At 39.4% G+C, this 22,739-nt stretch overlaps 1 protein-coding gene and 1 long non-coding RNA gene across 14 annotated transcripts in view; one reads left to right on the forward strand and one right to left on the reverse strand.

The window, feature by feature from the left end:
* Positions 1 to 22,739, forward strand: part of CTNND2 (catenin delta 2) — a 629,078-nt gene that overhangs the window by 336,593 nt on the left and 269,746 nt on the right. For 12 of the 13 annotated variants that reach the window (XR_002434978.1, XM_021386174.1, XM_021386172.1 and 9 more), the window contains one exon: positions 14,567 to 14,739. Coding sequence is in view for 11 of the 13 variants with exons in the window: in XM_021386174.1 (XP_021241849.1) it covers positions 14,567 to 14,739 (173 nt within the window). In the remaining 2 variants the exon portion in view is untranslated. Of the gene's footprint in view, positions 1 to 2,614; positions 2,685 to 14,566; positions 14,740 to 22,739 lie in introns of those variants that run through there. The other variant, XM_021386186.1, reaches the window with a different exon arrangement.
* Positions 20,211 to 22,739, reverse strand: part of LOC110393376 — a 3,102-nt gene continuing 573 nt past the window's right edge. The window contains exons 2-3 of the long non-coding RNA XR_002434979.1: positions 21,574 to 21,760; positions 20,211 to 20,768 (exon numbers count right to left, since the gene is read on the reverse strand). This is a non-coding gene — a long non-coding RNA (uncharacterized LOC110393376). The remainder of the gene's footprint in view (positions 20,769 to 21,573; positions 21,761 to 22,739) is intronic.

The raw sequence follows: 22,739 nt of genomic DNA on the forward strand, positions 1-22,739 counted from the left end.
CCATTTCTGTCCCTAGTCAATCTAAATATGAACATAAAATAATTATCTTGTCATTTAACACTGTAACAGCCACTGGCTGGTAGTGAAACTGGTCTTTACAACATTGAATAATAGAATCATAAAATGTCCTGAGTTGGAAGGACCCATAAAGATCATCACGTCCAACTCCTAAGGAGCTGAGGTATAGTTCCAGTGTCAGTTCTGAGGGGGAGATTAAGGTATTTACAAAAGAGCTGACCAGTTACAGTTCCTGTACCTTCATTGCTACACTGTTAAGACATGAAGATTTGATAACATGAAGCGAGTCGGTGTGCTGACCAAGAACCAGCTTTTACATTGCAGAATCAATGTTTACAGCCAGCGCTGCCTCTGGAAGTGCGACATCAGCACTGAGCATCCTTAGCTTGGACTTCATTATTTTCAGCCCCAGACAGAGGCTGAGTTCAGAGGTATTGAGAGTGGCATCAAATGAAAAGATATAGCTCAAACACCATTATTGCGTACTATATACTTTCCTTTGTTCACCTGTGCCTGTTATTACTGGTGTCAGCATGGTAAGGTTCAGATAAAACAAGCATATCTTTCTTGCTAGCATACTGCATCATGTTAAATTAATGCTGGTCTTCTCACTTCAGGAGAATTAGTGACTTTTTGAAAAAATCTTTCTTCTGATCACTTCCCTTATATAGGCAGGAAAAGGCCACTGCAAAGAGTAAGTCTTAGGAGTGGAGCCATGTACCTTCCCAACAGTAATCATGATGGTATTTGGCATCTGTTTCACCAGCTGTGCCCTCCTGTGGCATTCTAACAGTGGGATATTATGGGTTGTAACTCAGGTCCAGCTGATCTCACTGTGCTTAGATACTCTGCCCATCTTCAAACCTCAGGGGTAGCAAAGGGGTTGCTGTGGACACCCTCCTATACATGACACTGACTGCCTTTCTTCTGCAGCTGTTTTAAAGACCAGTCAGGCGTCCAAGGGGATTTATAGGCTTCTCAGGGAAAAAGTGCTTGAAGCCACCAGCAGGACTGTTCAAAACATGACAGTCCAGTATGTTCATGTCCTGTTGGATCTAAATTGCTGGCTTCATTTTAATCTCCCTCTAGCCTTCTCTTTTCCAATGCTCTCATCCTTTGCTATCCCATTGTTGCCTAAAATACCCATTCCTGTCTTGCCAAACCCCTATGTCAATTACTTACCTTCTTGCTTCGGTTCTTTTATTTTCCAATTCCTTTATCTTTTCTGTTTTCACACATCTTGGAATAAAATCTCATTATCTTGTCCCCCAAACAGATGCATATTCATTCTCAGAGAGAGAAAAAAAAAAAATTTCTGTATAAAAGTGGCTTTGTAATCCTCACTTTTTACACGTTTATCTGACTTCAGGCTAATCCGCATTGCTTGCTGATGTGTCATGTTGACAGTGCAAAAGTAATAGTATGACAATGTTACAAGTAAGTCATTTGTAAGTTTCTTCCACTTCTGTAGAGCAGCCTGTAGGCTGATTTTTGTTTCAATGCATTGTCACCTACAGCATGTTTCTTAGGGTTCCCTTATCTCAGGTTATGCCTACATGGTTAAATGGACTTTTATATATCAATTCCATACAAATATCACCATATTACTTCATATCTCTGAGATTACTTCTCCTGAGATGAGTTTGACTTTGGAGCATGGTATCATTTTATGCTGTGTAAGTGACTTAAAATCCTTGCCTAAAGAAGACAACTCCTTAAAATCTCACTTTATTACTGCATTACAAAATGTGAAAGTTGAATTAACATAGTAGTAATAACAGCTGGTAAAATATATATGGATGGAGGAGGAAAATGGGAAGGGGAGAGGGCTGAGATCAGAAAAGCAGGAACAATTAGTAGCAGCTTCAAAGATGGAAAGGAGGTAATGATCAGCCTGTAATGATTAGCCTGTGGCAAACACAAATCCTGCACAAGTAACCAGGTGTTCCCTCATCCACTGCAGGAAGCAGTTAGTGAAACTCATTAGAAAGTGACAGTGACTTATGATAGCATCTGTAGAAACAGAACAAAGAAAGACTTTTGGCATCTGAACCTGCAGTGCGAAAGAACATCAGTAAATATTTTGTCTGTAGTACAGGCCAGGAAACAAGTGCACCCACATCCTCTTGACAGACTGATAAACCCTCACTCTGCTCATGCTGTAGTGGTATGCCAGCAGCCGTGCTCTCAGCACAGTTAGATGCCAAGAGCTGCACAGCTCAGTAATCCTCTGGTGCCAGCAAATGAGCATGAAACCAGTCTGTAGATGCAGCCGTGCAAGAGGTAATTGGTTTGTTGGCCTGCGTGAGATGTGTATGGAACAGAACACCTTGGCAGGTATGGCTTGAGGCTTGATTTCTTTTGTGCCACATGGAGTTTACAGAGCTCTCAGCAAAGTCGGATTTCTGTGACTTGTATGATAACATAAAGTAGGGAGTTCTTCCATTCTTTTCCATTTTTTTCCATTCTGGCTTTAGAATTGGAGAAATGCATTTTATGGGTACAATGTGAAAGCAGGGTGGTGCATGTCTGTGGACGCTGAAGGAGGAAACAGAAGCAAAAAAAAAAAAAAGCAGCAACAGAATCCTGGGTGTGCAAGAAGTTTAATGGAACTCTTTCTCTGCAAAGAACAACGTGCAAACTGCTGTTTATGCTGGAGATGTTGCGTAAGTGAAATATGGGTGTTGGGTGATATTTTTTTACAGCCTCCATCCAAATGCACAGAGAAGTTTTATGCAGTGTCTGACTTCAGCCCCTCTCATAGTATACCTTTTGTTTTATGAAAGAGGTGTTTCTGGGAGATGAAAAAGGTTTTCATAAAATGTTGACCTTGTTGATTTAGTAAACTTACTTTTGAGCCAGTGTTAAATACATTCGGAATCGGTTTACCTCAGAGGCCAAATAACCATTTTCATTTGTGGACAGAAAAGATTCAAGATTTAAGCCTGTCAAAGGTCAGGAAATAAAAAGAGTATTTTGCACGAGAAAAGGAAACCTGTTCTTTGCCATTAGTTAAGTTCATAGAACAAAGTGTTAAATCTAATAACTTTCATATTAATACTATCTGTGAATAGCCGTATACCCTTGATAGCCAGAAGCTGCTATGTTTGTTTGGTTTTGTTTTGTAGCCTTGGAGATTTGTCTTTTATTATTATTTCTTTTTAATTATTATTTCTGATTGATAATGCACTCAACTTTGAGTGACGCGTGTCTGTGCGGTGTCTGTAATCATCTGATTTTATTTCCTATAAATGAAAAGGGACCACTTTAGTTCAATATTATCAGGAACAGCCTTAGGCTGTGCTGGGCACATAGGGTGATTAGGAAAACTTGAAACTGCTGATCTCTTAAAGTATAAAATATTTCCAAAAAAATTATGATTTAATCATGCAAAAGATACTCTTAATTTACCTGGCTTTTTTTCTGTAAACCGAGTACATATCCAGTTTTAAAAGTATTTATTATTTACAAAATGGGAGATAGGTAATGAAAATAAAAATTTTAAAATAACAATTATTTATCTCAAAATACAGTGTTTCTCAAATCAAAGCACGAGACTTCCTTCTTAGTTGGAGATTGCTGTCTGTGTAGCTGCACGCAGTGCCTGCTTTCACATGTAAGTTTCTTCTTCTGGTCACAGGGTAAGAAAGATAGTAAAGGATGTGGAGAGCAAGTCATATGAGGAGCAGCTGAGGCCCTGGGTTTGCTCAGCCCAGAGCAGAGGAGCTGAGGGCAGGCCTCATGGTGGCTGCAGCTCCTCACAGGGAGCAGAGGGGCAGCGCTGAGCTCTGCTCTCTGTGACAGCGACAGGGCCCGAGGGAACGGCATGGAGCTGTGTCAGGGGAGGGGCAGGTGGGGGTTGGGGAAAGGCTCTGCACCAGAGGGTGGTGGGCATGAAACAGGCTGCCCAGGGCAGTGGGCACGGCCCCAAGTGCTGCAGTTCAAGGAGTGCTTGGACAGTGCTCTCAGACAAAGGATTTGGATTTTGGGTGGTGCTGTGTGGAGCCAGAAGTTGGACTCAATGATCCTTGTGGGTCTCTTCCACCTTGAGGTATTCTGTGATTCTAAGCCTCTCCAGAAGCCCAGTTCAGGTACTGTTCTACTGTTGTTCGATATTCTGATCACTCAGTAGACAGAAAAATTCTGTTACAGTGAATGTTGTGTGACTTTCACCACTCCTGCATACCACATGTAGAGTTTCATAGAAGTAACGTCACCATCTGCAAATCAGGTCATTTGTAGAAAGAAGAGATTTACATTCTTAGTGTAGTTCACATCGTGTCTAACCCTGGCTACTAACAATTTTTCTTGGCAGAGGCTTCTCATGAAGGTGTAACATGTGCCAGCAGAAATTTTACTGCCAAAAGAGCTCCAGTTCAACCTTACACATCCATAGATAGAAGGCTAGTGGGAATTATTTTTTTCTTTGTGTCCTCTGCAGTGCAGAAATGCAATTTAGCTACTATCCTTGCTGCCCATCTTGCTCCTGTGTGCTTTCCATCTATTGCTCCTGTAACACCCATCATCCTAATGGTCAATGATAAACTATGTTTTCCAGATCATATCTGAATTCAATATGTGCAGAGTTTAGCAAGCAATTTCATAAAATATGATTAATCTTCTACAAAAGAAGTTGCTTAATCCTGAGGTCATTTAAAAATTTGTAGTAGTAGGTTATCCTTGTTTTTAATCAAAATTTCAGACAGCTTTTTCTATAAAAATCAAAGGCATGGGCAGTTTCTGTATTCTGAGCTTAAATATGTTTAAACCTATTATTGCTTGTTGCTTATCATTAGAGGTCTTGATCTCCGCTAATTTCTCTCATTCAAAATGGAGCTCCTAAAATTTTCTTAATATTAAGCGCTACCAAGAAAGAAGAAAGAAGATTTGGCAGTCTGGCATTTCATAAAAATATCTGGAGTGATGCCCTATCTGGTAAGATATAGAAAGCAAAACAACACACTATCTGAGTAAATAACACTGAACTTACCCATAGTGTCAGAATTGCTTAGGCTTTGCTGTGTTACCTTGTTCTGTGAGTCTGCTACAATTTCTTATTTACAAAATGTACTTCCTAACTTCCCAACAACTTTTAATTGAACTCACTGGAAATTCTGTTATATTCATTATTTATCATTTACAGATTTTTGCTACTCATGAAGAAATCCTTCCCCCTTATATACTTCCTTACTCAGCTGAGCTATTTCTACTTTTCTTCTTGTCTCTCCCAGGTGTACAGTTAAGTGAATTTTAACCACTGGGCAGTATTTATTTGGAGACTGCAAAGGTTTGAAACGTGAATCTACTAAGCACTATTTGAAGCTCACATTTTCCACTTTGTAGTCTCAGCTTAATCAAATACAGATTCTTCTTATTTGGGTATATGTCATCTGTATTATGCAGTACTTGGAAACCTGGTAGGGTCAGGCATTCAAGAATTCCAATAAGAGCATTTAAAAAAAATTACTAATCAAAAACAAACTCATTATTGTCAGGATGGGATGCAGAAGTGTGAGTGGGTATTACACCTTGCAGTAGTGCACGGGAGTCCTGATAGTCAGTGTTAGTGCTCAGTATCCAGCAGCCTTGGTTGCAGAGCCACTCACGAGTCATCAACAGGAATTTCTAAACGGCTTTTTCATTTCAAGTCTAACAGTTTTCTACTACTTCTTACAGATAATCGTGGTGCTTTGTTGTCCCTTGCAGTAGTGATTTATTATTTCAGATCCTTACCAAGGTCTTCTGTCTTCTCCTTACAATAATGGTTGTATTTTTATCTTGTATAAAAAGCATATGATAACCAGCATGTAATAAAAACATTTTCTATTCACAGTTCACTTACTCTTGAAATAAAATGTTCTTCGTCTTTTATTCAAGCAGTAATTAGGTCAGAAAGAGAGTTAGAAGGGATATCCTTGTATTGTTCCTTTACATAATGGTATCAGCCTAGTTTTTACATATTTTCTCCAGATAAGTATCATTTATAGGTGTCTTGAATGAAAATGAACATATGCTACATTTCTGAACACATTCCACCGAAGCCTATTTTCCAGCGTTTACAAATAGGTTCTGTGACAACACTGCAGCCCTTTTCTCTATCTGTAGGTAGAACATAGGCCTCTTGGTGTTGGCAGACCATGGTATTGCATATAAATTACCTTCCATTTCTGTAAAACAAGTTCATTTTCTGTGTACTTGTTCAAGAGTTGCTGCCGTTCATCTGAAGAGATGTTTGTTTCGTAACAAGAAAGCTACTTTGGTATACAAAGTTTTATCACTTACATCTTCATTTTGAGTATGTATATGCTTCTCCACCTACGCTTTTTTCGGCTTTATGCATTACTAGGTCATGGAATACTTGTGTTACGTTGTAGCTTTGGCATTCTTTATTGTAACACAGAGCTACCTACATATTTAATATTGAATATCTCCTAGAATATAGTTCTTGAAATACTTTCCTAGTTCAGATCTTTCTTTGAAGGGAAAGTGAGGAGAATGCCTTTTTTTACTGCTATATTACAGCTACATATTATCTTCTCTGTGAGATCTAACTAACAGCTGGCTTGAAAGTCCTTTTCCTACAGAATGTTTGACCAGTCATAGCTGACTGGATTTGTTTTCATCAATGTATTTAATGTTTTCCTCATTATTTGTTCTCATCATATTTTATGCATTTTAAACCCCTGATTCAAGTGCATGTTGATGGCTGAGCTATATATCTCCTTTGTATTTTACATTTTCCCATGGTCCAATCTCTCATTTTTCTGCCTCTAATAAAAAAAAAAAAAAAATGTCCTCCTCTTGTGACAAACACAAAGGTCTCCCATCTAGTTCCCTGGGCTTTTCCCCACAACTGATTGCTGCTGCAGCTGCTTCCATCTGCAGTTCCACAGAGACTAGAAATGGGGAAGAGAGGAGAGAAGGCTGTGCTTAAGTAGCAATTTGGCTGCTCCTCACAATTCCCTCAGGCTTGCAGTCCTGAAGAGTCCTTTGCAGGGCTTCCCTCACCTTCCCTCCAGTCAATTCCTCAGCTTTCAAGAACTGTTCTGAATAATCTCAGCAACAGAGAGTTTCTTCAAAGACTATTTAAGATTATCTCAGAAATAGGCCATTCTGCAAGGGGGGTTTTTAAAACAAACAGATGTTCCTTGCCCTTCTGATTTCAAGGGGAAGTTTACTCCTGATTCTGAGAGCAGGACTTGGAAAATGGGAGATGCCAGTAAGATGCCAAAGAATTTGTCTGTAACTGTCATCCCCTCTAGGCTACCATCAAATAACCTGGAAACACCCTTGCAGTTTACCCGCAAGAGCTATCCCAGTTTTCATTTTCCTTTCAGTCTAGTTCTAGCATTCCACCAGCTTCCCAACTATAGTTGAGCACTCAGAAAATGAATGCCTACTCTAAAGGTACTTGACTTGATCTTTTATTATACTAGATCTTTTTTAATCATTCATCTCTTTGCAGAACTGGGCAACAAATACAAGCAACTTTAGGAGTGGTTAGTAACTACTTTGCATGAGTATACACTCTTAAACAAACGCACAAGAAAAGTAGGTTGTAGAGTACAAATCAATATTTCACACAAAAACATAATGACCTAAGAAGAAGAAGAAAGAGTAAACAATGACATCTTGGTATTTGAAATCCTTAATTAGGACTACACAAACACTTAGGAGATGATTCCTCCAACTGGAATGTGAGGCACCTCGACCTATTAACTCTGTAAATGAATGTTTAAAGGACATTAAAAGAGTTTTGCTAGTGCTTTCTTTCACCTGTTACCCAAATGAGCAAAGCAGGTTGAAGAATGTGTGAAGTGATTAATTACACTAATTAAAAACACTTTATTTACACTTACTCTATAATTTATCATTACTACTTCTGTCAGTTGATCGAAGGTGAGGAAAGTGTTGTTTATAATTGGAATGTGAGCTAATTAAATGTTCGTTTTAGCATGTTTTGGTCTATTTCCTTTGTCAATTAGGACTAGCATTGCAATAGATGATTGACCAAGTGGAAATGTATAATGCAATAATTGTGCTCCATTTTAGCACTTAATTGGAGAGGAAATGTGCCCCAGTAATCCAAGTGACTTTAAATCTTAAGGACAGAAAAGATCCTGCTCTTTTCACTTGCTTGATATTTTCACTGGAAACTTCACATGGAAAACTAAGTAACAAGCATGTAATTACCGCATGGAGGCTGACTAGGTGTGTATGTCTGTAGTTTGTAGTGTAATTATTTTATCCAATTCAGAAATAATTATTGCATAGATGTAGAATACTGAATTAATTATGCCTTTATCTTGTAATAATACAGTACTTTATGTAACTTGTCATTATATGGTAATTATTTGATAATTTAACAACTAGCAGATAATGTATTATTGAATACTTGTTACATGATCACTTCTGCTCTGTAATATAAAATTCTAGTCCTCTTTCATAATTCAGCCTTTTTCTTCAATTGAAAATTGACCATATGATTGCTATATCACATGAACTAAAAAAAATCTTGAATTGTCATGGACTGTGAAGCTACAGTTTTTAAAAATACTCTATGTGATGTATTCCATGAGATATTGCAGTCTACCTATTAGGAAACAAGTAATTTTTGAGATGATTGATGGGCAGGCAGTAAGGATCAGTTGTCATTAGTAACCACGGGGAATGATTTCTTTGGCTTCTTTTAGTGACTTCCTCCTTCACAGTAATTCCACATTCACCTGGCTGTTTAGTTTTGTGAACAAGCAATGGCTCTAAGATATAAGGCTGAAAAAGTTTCTAACGCAGTTAATCCACAGATTCCTACTACCTGAACTCACTGTGTTGTAGGTTAAAATATTTCAGCAGCAATACTGATTGTACTTGATTCTTATCACACTTATCACACATCATGAATTTGTTTCTACATTCTCACTGAGGATGTATTAATGTTACAAATAGCAAAATATAATAGGATGTGCTGCTTCCCCCCACCTCTAATCAGTGTAAAGGAACTGGACTGGTCTCTCAGCACTTCACATGTCTTCTCAGCATTTATGAAACTATTTCACTTATGCCTTTGTTAAGCTCCTTGGACCACAAGTTCCTACTGTGTCTCTTACATGAGACACTCTTCTGTTTATGACCACTATAGAATAAGATTTGGTTAAGTACTACCACTGCATATTTGCCTTACTTTTTGAAAGAAGGGAAGAGAATGGGTCATGACTCACCAGCTCTGACTCCCAACCAAGTTGCCTAGCTATTCAATTCCTGCTGTGATGCTATTTTTTTTGGTCATCTCTCTCTGAAGATGCATTAGGCATTAATGACTGTCCACTAGAATCAAAATTCAGTACTGTGTGATTAACTTGGATCTTTCTTGTCTTTTTAAAAACTATTTTTTTGCATTCCTTTTCTTTCTTCACAGCATTTTTAATACTATGGCTATCCATTAGCGTCATTGTGGGGTTTTTTTTACATTAGTTTTATACTCTGAGTTCAGTTGGTACATTTCCTCTGTACGCAAGCTTCAGTTTCATACACCTTAATGTATCTTCATACGCCTTAAAATATATTACAAACTGATTTGACTCCTTCTGAAATTGCCAGGCATATTCCAGTGGATTTGAATATAGTGGCCTTAGCCCTTGAGGATTTCTGAGCATACAAAAAATGGACATTCCAGACCTATCCTCAATGTATAAGTGGGACTGTTCTGATGAAATGTAGGTAAAAAGTAATTTTCAGAAGTGAAACTAACTTTTGTGCTGAGCAACATGTCATTTAAAATCAAACTGTACTTTTTTTTTTTTTCCAAATGGCACAAAGCTTCTTTTATCTTGTTTTGAGTAGACTGCACAGTGTTGTTTGAAAAAGAGAAAATGTAAGGTGTGACCTAAATAGAGAACTATACTAAGATAATTATGCTGGTGCAATTTTCTTGTTACATTACCACCTTCTTTCTTTTCTTTTTTTTCCCTTACTGGTCCATAATCTCTTACTACATCTTAGATATAAAATAGAATTAAAAGTTTCTGTGTATTTTTCTATCATTCTGTTGCCTTACACAGCACTGTAAGAGCAAGAACAGTACCTGCAGGTACTTAGAAGTACCTTAGTATTCTGAGTATTCTGCTGTTCTGAAATAGCTATATAAATTATCTTTGCATGCAAACACTAACTGTACAAGGATAACTTTAAAAAATAAAGAATCATTCAAAATTGATGTTTTATATTTTGTTGTTTCGTTGTTTGTTTGTTTTTTTATATAATTTGGTTGGCTTGTTTTGTTTTGTTCTTTTAACTCCAAATGCTGGAATAAGGAAGAGAAGGTGGTCTCAATAAAGCAGAAAGGACAGGCAAAAGATTAAAGTATTGCGCTGAAAATACAAGGACAAATGTTCTCATAATTCCTTTTTTTTTTTTCCATTTTTAACATAGCCATGGATGACTGTAATTGAGATTCTTTGTGAGACTTTGATTTCCTGTAACCAGCTGTTAGTCTGATGTCCCTGAATTAATAATAATTTCAGCATATAAGACCACTTATTTCCTTGGCTTGCTTTTTAAATAGCTACTCTGCAACTTGTTGCAGCCTTGCACATTGCGTTATTAACCAGAAAAAACAATGGCCAGAAATGAAATCCTGCCATGCAACACCTTACCCCTACAGGCACAGGGCACAGTAACAACCCCGGCTGTGCCTGAGGAGGTTCCCACTGCAGCTTCTGCCTCACATTCCTGCAAGCTCCTGGACCGCCCCTTGCCAATAGATCAGTGCTACACACTTTCTCTTCTTCTGCATTGATTTGCCATGGAGTCTGTGCGTTGGCAGCTTACATTTACAGCCATATACACCATATTTAGTGCCATAAATCAGCTTGTTTATAGTAATGCTACACTCTGCTTGTTTTCTCAAATGCAGTGTGGCAGGAAGGTGGCAAGAATAGGCTTTGCGCTGCTATTCTTAGTGGTGGGACTCATGGTAGGCCAGAATCCCGCAGTGGATCTGTTCCCCCTCCTGGTTTTGCACGAAGTGAGTTTGTCAGTACAAGCAGCTGCTCCAAACCTCTTAAACTATTAGGTTTTTAATGGAGAAGAAGTACTAACCTGTAACACAACAGTAAGAAGGGTGGGTAGTACAATGGAAAGAGCTTCACAAGAGGCCTCTCCCCTTCACTCACTCTCCAAATGGATGACTCTTCTTCTAACTGTTCTATGCCTTCCAGGGCCTGGGTTTCCAGACTGTGAAGGAAAATCCCGTTTGTATTCTCTGATTTCTGGCAAACCCTCTGCCCTCCATCCCCTCTAAGGTTTCACTGCGGGTTGGCTCCCAGCTGTAGGCATGTCCTTCATCCTCCTCTGTTTTTTTCCTTGCCTAGTGTTCTCCATGCTTCTGATTTAGAGTACCTGACAAAAAAATAGAGAATTTTCGGCTGTTTTAACTCTTCTGAAAACAAATGAAAAAAAAACTGCATACACAGGTTTTTAAACCAACACAGCAGTTGAAATAGTTGCCGAGTAGAAAGAGTAGTTTGCTGTGGAGAGCCATCGATAAGCCCATGTACAGCAGTACACAAACAAACCATTTTCTTCTCTTCTGTGTGAGCTGCAGGCTCTTCAGGGGGTTTCTCTGTGCCTCCAGACTGAAATTTGAAGAACCCTGATGGGAGGGGTGATCTGTCTTTTCCCTGTCAGACAAGACAGGCCTGTAGACACTAAATCCTGAAAAAAAAGAGCTTGTGTTTTTTGAAGATCACTCTGATCTCAAATGTACCTTGCAGTTTGCATGCTTGTTTTAGACTTAGTTATTTGCAGGCAAGCAGCCACAATTCTAATTCTGGTTGAGAAATGAGGAGGGTTTATTTTAAATGTAAAGATCTATCTGTCTGTCTCTCTGAAATGAATTTTTAATTACTCAAATGTATGTAGATTATTAGCTCGTTTCTGCTTGTTAAGGTACAAAATAAAAACAATTATCCAGTATTTAGTGAATTCACAACCATGTGCTTCAAACTTTTTCACTTTTCCCCATTTGAATACATTTCTTAAATTCCGCTGAAGCATTTAAGCTAAATGGTGCAGGGAACCCATGTATGCAATGCTAGCTATGTACATCCCCTGATGAGCAATAGTAATATGAAAAGAACACTTTAAAGCCAGATGCAATGAAAATTTAAACATATTGAGTTCATAGCATGTGATAGTTTAATCATTATTTAAGCTTTAGAAATGTCATAGCATAATTACTTTAAGAATGAGTTCAAACACTTTCATGTGCAGAAATTTCTTTCTCACTTCAACTTTTTTAGCTTCCTGAGAAAATTATGCTCTTATGAATTTTCTGCACTTAATCATGTCATTTGATCACAGGCAAATCTTCAGTGAAAATTCAAAATCTGAAAGATTAGAATATAGTCTAAAATATGTATTTTATAATGAAGCCTGTATTTTCTTTATGATCTTTAAATAAATCTGTGAAAATGTTTCTTTTATTAAAGAACAAAATCAGCAACAAAGCCTGTTAAATGGAGAACGTCTAGAACAACTTAGTTGCAGAGTCACAGAATAGAAAGCTACTGTATATTGGATTTATGAGCACCCATGCAGGATTAATTCAACTTTCCTAAGTATGTGATACATTTTTAATAACCTCTCAACATATACGGAGTTCTGTCTCCTTCTGCACTTGTAAGGAAAGGACAAGGACCTGAACTCACTTTCTTAATTTCTCCTATACCTGAAATATTCTGATTAATTAGATTGAATTGGCAGTTAAGAATCTGTGTTGTTATATAAAATAGTGTCATAATCACTGTCTGCACTTCAGTGTGAACACTTCCACTATTATGCAGCATACCGCATTTTTTTTTTTTTTTATAATATAAGCCATTCAGGTTGGATTTTGAAAAATGTCAGTTATAATGAGTCTGCCATTTCTGAGGAACAAGCTGGGGAAAAAATATTTTCCATGTAAATTTTGGAGAGGGGGAGGGTTGTTTGCACATTTTTTAAATGGAAATCTTTGTAGAGCAGCTGTACATCCTCTTAGCAAAGACTTACAGGATGTAAAATTTGGCATTTGTATTAGAGATGTATTGGGATTTATCATATACTTCATTGAAATTTGACCATTGTAAGTCTCTTTAAAACTGAACTTTTCACATGTTCCATCAGAGCTAAGTCAACGTTATCGTTTCCCATCCCTTAAGGTTTGTGCCACCTGCTGTGCTCTCATGAGCTTGTTTGTGCTAACCAGAACCTGAAAGTCTCATCCCTGTGGAGCTGCTGGATATGCCATGAATTGTAGCTGTTTGGGTGAAGCTGTACTGCCTTGTAGTGTGTGCAATGCCCAAGGCCTAACCCTTGTCATTTCTCTCCTCTTTTATTTCTTTTGCTGATCAAAGATACCATGGCAGCCAGCCTAGTTCATGGAAAACTAGGGGACAGTGATCAGAGATGGCATAGGGTGGGGCTGGGAAGGTATTGTTTTGTGCAGCCCTTTGTGTATGGGGCCAGGAGGAACTCACCACTAGCAGTGGGAAGGCCTATCTCAACCACGCTGACAGGGCCAAGCAACAAGCCTCTCCCTGCATGGTACTTGCTCTCACTGCCAAAATCAGGGAGTCTGCTATGACAGGGTGATGCTATGTCAGTGCTAACAAACCTAATGAACAGGTTGCACTGACACAGGTTGCCCAGAGCTGTGTTGGATGCCCCATCCCTGGAGACACTCAAGGTCCAGCTGGTTGGGGCTCTGAGCACCTGATCTACTGTAGGTGCCCCTGTTCATTGTAGTGGAGTTGGACTAGGTGACTCTTAGTTCTCCCTTCCAAATGATTCTATCATTATGCAATTCTACAACTATGGGAACATCTTAGTTTCACAGAACAACTAGAGGAATATTAGTGTCACTGTTCATGTTCCTGATGCTGTGAGCACCTTTTGGTTCAGCAGCCCTCATCTGAGCTCACTGCCTGTGCTCTGCTCTCCTACTGCGCGCTTCCATGAGGGGAATGATAAGGTAGGCTGACAAAACAGTCATCAAAAATTCACCAAGATCAGGGTGAGCCTGACATGATGAGAGGAGCTATTAATATTTTAACAGCTGTCATCCATCCCCACAGGCACCAAAATACTGCGTCCCTGTGTGCACGCTACAGTCAATAGATGCCATGTGCCAGGGCATGGGGAAGGACAAATTGGCATTTCTCATACTGACCAACAGGGTGTAACTAAGTGGAATAAACATGGCTTATGCAGGAAAAAAAAAATTCTAAAGTATTCTGAGCTGAAAAACACGACTTCTTTATCAAATAGTATGATTGGCTTAGGATTTCTTTACCAGATGGTTTGTTTTTCTTGAAGAAAACAAGAAAGAGTTGTGGTCTGTGGCTTGAACAGTATAAGACTGATGACTGAGTGATAAAGAGACACTTGGATTTTCCTGAGTTTTATTACTGAAAAGCCAAAATGTGGTGTGCCATTGCTAATGTCGAATGCCACCAGGTGTATGCCCTTTCCCTGAGACTCACTGACGGCTCCAACCTGTCTCTTGCAGGGCCCAGCCTCCTCTCGCAGAGTGCTCTGCAGCTCAATGCCAAGCCCGAGGGCTCCTTCCAGTACTCAGCCAGCTACCACAGCAACCAGACCCTTGCCCTGGGCGAGACAGCAGCCGCCCCACTCCCGGCCCGCAGCACTCAACCCAGAGGTGCCATCCAGAGCTACAACCAGGTAGGTGTCCTACACTGCCCAGCACTCTCCCAAAATTGCACCTGAAGTCATGCAGGGGGGCACCAAGGTTGGAGAACAACTTGCTTTCCAATGTTTGCCTTCTTGTCTTGCTTGAGGCATCTTGCAGAAGGTTGAATTACCACCGTCATTTTCACATATCTAAAGTAGTTTGACTTTCAGGGTAATAAAATAATCCTGATGAGAAAGGAGATTTACATGCTGGTTTTACTTGCTTGCTTGTATATTTGGTGGTCTAATGTTTAGTCATTTAAGTATGAAGTTCTGTGCTGCTGGGGAGTCCCAGATGAGGTCTAGGACCATGCCACGTTGGTATCAGATTATTACAGAAAGCACTTTCATGCCAGAGAATGAAAACAAAGCCAGGCTTATGCTAGATGCAAAATCTGCTTGGGACACTATGCAGAGCCTGGTGTTGTCACTCAATCCCATGTGTAAGAATCACTTTTTGCTTTTTCTTCTCTGAATTTTAAGATGAACAACTTATCAAACAGCCATGTGCACATTTCAAAGTTTTTAAAATTTGTTTCAGATACTCATGAAAAGTCTGAGTGATTCCCTCCATTTCTGACACATAACCCTCTCTCACCTTCTGTGCTTTTCAGCATGACATTAAAGCCTCTCACTGGGAAGTTAAGCTTTAGGTTAGACCAAAATTTCTCAAAGTATTCATGCTTCTGTACGTAAACAAAGTCAGACTGTGTTATCAGCACAGGTTATTTTCTCTTTTTAGAACTTAACTGCCATGGTAAAGCAGACCATTTCAGTGTGACACTAGGACATTTTATAATTCAAGATTCAGTAGAAGTGAGCTGAATTTGAATTTCAAAGCCTTAAATTGCTAAGAGATTTCAAGTATTATACAGTCATTACACAGCTTGTGGGATACCAAGAGACATACAGTATTCCATTCACCCAATTTGCTCAAAAAAGTCCTCTTTGCTCTAAGACTGAAAAATTAAATAAAGCACAGTTAAATTTCATTTCAAATTTGGTATGTACTTCTATCAGGGGTTTAAAATGTGCTTGTGTAGTGGCCAGGTCTCGGGGTTTTTCTGTGTTTACCAGAGACCTCCTTCCCTTATGCTGTTTGGGATTGGAACCAGCAAAGGAGAGCAGGACTCCAGGTAGAAAGAAGGGTGGCAGCTGTAATAGTAGTACCCTGAGCAGATGTCATTAGGAGTTGTGCTTTGTGAAAAGTATCACACGTGGGGTTAGCCTGAAAGGGTGGGATGTATTCTACAAGGAAACTAGAAAAAGAAGAAAGATGATATAAAAGGAGCAGGTTTTAAGATCAGCAGAAACAAAACAAAAGAGAGGAGAGTGGAAGGAGAAAGAATCTAAAAAACAAAAATCAAAAATAATGAGGAAAGAAGAGAAAGTGTAAATGTGCAATTGCTTAGGGTTTCAAAATAGTGATATTCTTAATATAAATGTTCTCATAATGATAGAAAAGGATGAATTTACAAAGAGAGAAAAAATCAGTGATCTACATTTCTGTCATTTAAATTACACTGAACTGCCATTGCTTAGTTCTGAAAAATGCATTAATCATTTAATTCATATGGAACTGGTTACCTTCAGTAAGGTAACCAGAAAGTTTCTAATGTAACCTTTCCAAATTTCTTTTCCTTGGGTTGAGAGGACAGAAGATAGAGTTTCTTTCTGTTTTTCTCCACATTTTCTGGTAGATGTTGCAGCAGAGAAATAACTCATGGAAAATACTAATAAAATTGTGCATCAATATCTTTCAAAAGATGCTTGACAGCTTCACATAAATTAAAACATATCTTCAAAATGCTAACAAACAACCATATGAACTATGAATTAACGTCATAAAAAGAATACAAAGTATTTTTAAAGAGTTATGCAAGAAGACAAAGATTCAGTTAAAAAAATCTGAATACAACCATTGCTGATCCCACAACTAAGGGGAAGAAAAAGTCAATCCTTGGAATTGGTTTGCTATCCCTATTATAATTAAAATAAGCCTCAGGAGTCATAATTGTTCAGATTGTGATAATTTCCTTTGCTCTTTGCTTGCAAGGAATATAGCTATCTCTGAACATGAATGATAGCCCAAATGTGTGGGAAAATATGTAAATAGTCCCAAGGCCAGCTGTGACAGCAGGAACAATTTCTGAAAATGCAATTGTATAAAAAAACAGGAACTAATTAGTCTTGGGATTTCTTGTATAGTGCTGCAAAGTACGATCTAACATTTTTGTCAGTTCGGAGGAGTATGTCATAGATCATAGAGTTTTTCTACTGTTTTGAGTAGTTCAGAACACCAAACTTACTTATATCTTTTAAATGCTACAAGAATAGAATTTTTTAGCAACATCTGCTCCTCAAACAGGAAATTATTCTGTTTCACAGCTGAAAACAGCTTCTCAAACTTGGTGACCATATCCTGATACATCATATATTGATCAATTAATGGTATTTGCAAAGAGTCTGTAATGGGTTTTGTGACAAAAAGTAGATTTTGCAGATGAGTTACAGATGAGTGAACACTCTTTGTACGTAGTTTATGAACAACTGATTGGGTTTATTGTCATCTTGAGAATGGTCAACGTACCTTGGAGATAATACAGGAATATAAAACACATTATGGAGTACAAATAGTGGTTTTCAGCTTGTTCTACCATGTACTTGCAAGGGGAAGGGAAAGGAAGTGGAACGAATTAACATTTCTGGATGATGATTTCTTTTTTTAGCTCCTGCTGATCATGTGTTCTTCTCAGAGGCCAAGGCAGCAGGCAAGATTAATCACTATTGTATTGTTATCCCATGCTTCTAAAGCATCTGGACATGCTGACACAGAATTTGAAAACCATTAAGAAAAAAAAAAAAAGAGCCTTGAAAAATTATTAAACAGTTAATTTTTTAACTTGTCTCTGTTTTCTTCCAACCGAGTCATAAGTTAGTTATTCAACAGACCACTGTATCTCACTAGTCTTATTTAGAATGTTGGCAAAAGAGCACCAGAATGTATTTAGTTCTCAAGAAAAAAAACTGTATGTTGGCCCTTCTCAGTTAGAAGATGTTTATTCCTGCTACGAGTCAGGTGATGAGCAGCCTGAAACTATCCAGACAAAATCTAAAATAAGGACTTCACTTCTGGTAGGATGTGGCAGATGATGATGTGTTTAAAATTGGGTTCCAAATATGACCACAAGAAGTAAAAGAAGCAGATGAATTCTTAGGACAGATTACTCTTACTAACACTCACAGAGAACAATTAGAACAATTCACTAGAATAGTTTATGTTAATGAAAAAAAATGACCCGCACGATGCTGGTTTGATTCTACAATAGTTAATGATTGCAGCCAGCAGTGCTGCTTTAAAACCAGAGCTTGGCCATCTCTGGACAGCCTAAAGGATCTCACAAATTCTGTTTCTTGATGTAAAGACTGTGATGGTATTGGCCATGTTCATCTATATGAAGTTCATCTATATCTATAACCTTTGTGATTAGGACCAGGTAGGCTGACACATTTTCCTAACAGTGTTGGGGTATGTTTTGCAAGCACAGTGTAGAGATGACCTTGCATTGGTCATGACCTTTGTGATGAAATTGGGAGAAAGATAAAAATAGGCCACAGTTAAAGGATTCACAGGTACAGTCAGCATCTGTTATCATATAAGTGCATCTGAACATAGATGGCATCTTCCTGGTTTGGTCAGGAACTTACAAATGACAGCAAAGCAGTCCTGCAGAGGAAAGAACCACCCACAGGTGCTGCCCAAGAACTGAAGTCTGCATCGTGAAGACTGGAGAATGTTAAGCATTTTCCATGTCTTCTGCCCTCTGCAGAGGAGAGCTGATGGAAGTTTTGGACCAGAGTGATACCTTGCGTGAAGCCATATGGGGGGTTCTTTAAGCCGACAGCGGACAAATAAAAAAGGAATCTCAGTAAACTGGGAAGTCTTGCAGTCACTGAAAGAGCACAGAACATCATGTGGATTATAAAAGAGAGATGGACATTTAAGAGACCACCAGTGTCTCTCAAAAACCCCAGTAAGGACAATCAAGTTTGCTGCCTAAAGCTGACAACAACCACTGATATTCAAGAAGCCAAAGCTGTGGTGTTTCAGCAGCCTGGAGGAATGCTTTCCATGCAATCCAAGCACCCAGTTGGAAAGTCCTTCCTAAAATCAGCAGAAAGGTCTCATAAGCAATGTGCTGCGATGGTGTTCATGCTCACCGGATGCAACCTTTTTTTTTTCTGAACCTGCCCATGTCTCAAAGAGACATGCTGGGGTTTGAGATCATAAGGGCTAAGCAATCGCTGAAAGCTCCAGAGAGCAAAACAGTCTGAAAACTGGTTTATTTATCTCAAAACCTGTCAAGTACCAAAAATGCTTGTGGATAAAAGTACATCCAAACGTGAAATAGGCAGGCAGACTTACTCAAAGGTAACACAGTGTTTCAGTTTCTTCACTTCTCAGTTAGGGAAGTATGGAGGACACTGAGCACAAAGCTTAGTTTCTTAAGGATAACTGGTACCATGATACAAATCTTCCAGCATGTTCCTGGAAATTTTAACTTTATTTCATTCCCAAGAAATGACTCTGAAGCCTTTTGAGTTCTTATTTCTGGGACTTGGCCAGCAGCATTGACAGACATTCTGTTCCTTAGCACCTATAAAGTATAGATGTACAGAATCTACCAGGTTTTGGGTTTGCATTTTGGCATGCTTAAGGAAAAAAATAACAGGAAGGGATTTTACATGAGTACAGAAAACACATCTGCTGCATCTGCTGATGTATCCATACCAGTCATTTTATTCTCTGAGACTTTCTTGTTCACTTTTTGCTGGTCTTACACACTTTTCTTCCCACTGGGAGCAGCCTCCAAGAAACAACATGCTGACGTTTTAGTAATCAGCAGCTGACCCCACAGTGTTGCTTGAGCTGTCTAACCATCTAGGAATTTGTAGCTCCTTATCTATGAATAATTTCCAGCAGAATAAATAATTCAGTTATTTGCCCCTCTCAGTTCCACTTAATAAAACAGAAATCTTGTACTGCACCGTCTTTCACTCCATCTTTTTCAAGTAAAGTTCTGATTTAAATATTTAATTAAATTGAATTTATTAAAAAAAAAATGGCAAGCTTGTGTCCTGAAACTTAGTGTATTAGAACCATGAATGATGGCAGCCCAACATCAGTTAGACCATTCTCTAGTCTACCATAACCTAACTGGACACCCTCAGTAATTTTATGTACAGAGGTCTGCAGATCGTGTTTTGTCAGTATCAGTAGAAAATGATTTTTCTAATAACATAAGAAAATATTCATTTCATACTTACGTTAATATTCTCATGCTTTTTCACATAGTTCTGCTGTGAAAAAGGATACAACGGAACTCATACGTTCAATCCAAAGAAGCAAAACAGGATCCTTTTCTTTGGGATACGAGAAAAATGAGATCTCTGAGACTTAGAAGAGATATCTGCAGGGCTGTAAGAAAGAAGTCCTTGATTTTTGTTTTTCATGTCTATGAAATAGATTGATGCATGAGGATAGAACAACTGGAAAGCAAATTTGCTCTCAATTTATTAGTTTAAGCACAGTTTCATTATCAGGTTGACAACAATAATGGATAAATAGAAAAATAATGGAACAAATACCATTGTATTTCATTCTTCCGGATGAAGTGTAATGTTGGATCGCAGGATGAACAATGACGTATCTGTTTTGCTGTCTTAAGCTACAGGCAGGGAGAAACCTAAAACTAAAATCCATTTTGCCTCTGAAAACGCGACTGGAGGATGCAAATGTATTTGATCCTTTGGACAAAATAAGAACCTCACAATAAATGCAAGACAGGTCTGAGATTAGTCACATCTCCAAAATTACTGCATGCTAACATTTCCTTGCAATCTGTTCATCCAAAGTTCTCTCCTTCACACGGAGCAAATGCTTGGCTTTTCATAAAGTGCTACGCACTGGGTTTTTAATTAAGCATTTAATTCTTGTGTCCGCCACTACATCTTCTTCCCTGTAACAGACAATCAGAGAGTGGGATTTTTGGTTTTTGAATTAGTGCTTACAGAATGCCTACAGCTTTATAGAGATTTATTAGGAATATGGAATAATATCGGTTTACTTCAAATTAATTACTTTAAATCCTTGACACATCAAGCAGTGTAAAAGTAGATTAGAAAAAGAAATAATGCATACATGTTGACAACGATTGCCTAAAATCCATTAAACTAAGTTGCCAGTGTGCTGGGAACGCCTTGGTAACAGTCTGTAACATTGTATTTTGGAGCTACTTTGAATATTAGAAAATAACTTATTATGCCAGTCCATTCTAACCATTCAAAAAAGTAAAATCTATTAACACGCAGCAGTGGATAACGTCGTTGGTTCAAGCAGCCATTCGTCATGTGCAAGCCTTGCTTTGTACATGTTGTTTTAAATCTTAGCAGCCTGGTTTTGTTTTATAGAAGATGCTGCCGTAAAGTTTAAACCTTGAAAATGAAAAACGTGTTCTTGTCAAATACATTACTGGAAAGTCAGTTTCAGGTTAGCCCTTCTTTTCTCTTTCAAGATGGTAAGTAGCTCAGAATGAAGGCAGCTCTTAAAAGTTATTTGATGTTCCCAGCATTTGTGTTCCTCAGTTTTGTCACGTCTCTCAAATGAGCGACTTGGAGCTGCTGGCCATTAATAACAACCTCAAGACACGTATTTGTGTTGTGGTGTTTTTACCTCCCGGCCTCAGCAGTGAGCAGACTGCTTCCATTGGCCCTCCCTGTGCCTGCTCAGGACTTAACAGCGCAGAATGGGCATGATGTCCTTACCCGGAAGGATACAGAGATGTCCTGTGTGTGGGAAGCCTCCTGAATCCAGCAGCTTGGCTGCCTTGCAATGCCGAGTGCATTGAGTGCTGGTGGCTTCCCTGCCACCAACAGCCAGAGGGAGCTCCTCCGGAGCCTCTTGGCCGTCCCTAGAACAGCATGTGTTCTTCCCCCAAGGACTTTGGGGCTTCTAAAGACAAAAAAAAAAAAAAAAAAGCAAAGGACAGAAACATTTCCAGCAGGTGTACATTGGAAGGAGCATGTTTCTGCCATCTTCAGCCTCATATAAACATTGTACTGATATTTTTTTTTTTTGTCTTGTCCTCAGTTCCGGACCAAAATCCTCATTTGGGTATCCTAGTGAAAATAAATCAAGTTTCATTGCTGGAATGTGGTGATTTTGTTTTACGTGGTTGTTTGCTTTTGGTTGTTGTTGTTTTTTTCCCTGTAGGATGGTACTAAAAAAAACCACGTTTCTATTTAAATGTGAAGCAACACTGCTGTTGGCATTCACTGCAACTCCGAGCTGAGTCACAGAATGCACTATTTGCATTTTAAAGGCAGTTCTGGCTCAAGAAGCCTCGTCGAGAGGTGTGCGTTGGGGCGAGGCTCTGGCCAGACTGCCTCGAACTGCAACTCCCGGGATTTGCAGCACTTTGTAAGGTTTCATGTAAATCCTCCGCATCATCAGGAATAATAAAAAAAGTTTAAAAAAAAAATTAAAAACAAACAAGCAAACATCTGAAAGACAAACGTGCCTGCCGGCAGAGCCGAGCTGCCTCTCGCTGCGGGGTGCGGTGAGCGGCGGGTTTGGATGTTAGCAGAGTAACAGCCGCAGATCAGCTCCTGCGCCCGGGACGGGAGCCGGCCGCCGGCACCGGGAGCGGGGCCGCCCCTCCCGCCCCGCCGCGCTCCCGCAGGGCCGGGTGGGCCCGGGGGCGGCCCCGAGAGGCGCCCGGGGGTCGGCGAGGGCGGCCCTCCGCCCGTCAGTCGCAGCGTGGAAGTTCGGGGCCGGGGTCGTCGACGCAGAACTCCGGGCGGACGCGCTCCAGAGCCCCGCGGCGGCCCCAGCCCCGGCGCCTCCCGCCGAGCGGATCGCGGATCTCGGCCCCGGGCCGTGCGCGGTTGGGGGGGGCCCGGGCGAGCCGCCGCCGCCTCCTCCTCTTCCC

The sequence above is a fragment of the Numida meleagris genome, chromosome 2 (assembly GCF_002078875.1).
Source record: "Numida meleagris isolate 19003 breed g44 Domestic line chromosome 2, NumMel1.0, whole genome shotgun sequence".
NCBI classification, from domain to species: domain Eukaryota; kingdom Metazoa; phylum Chordata; class Aves; order Galliformes; family Numididae; genus Numida; species Numida meleagris.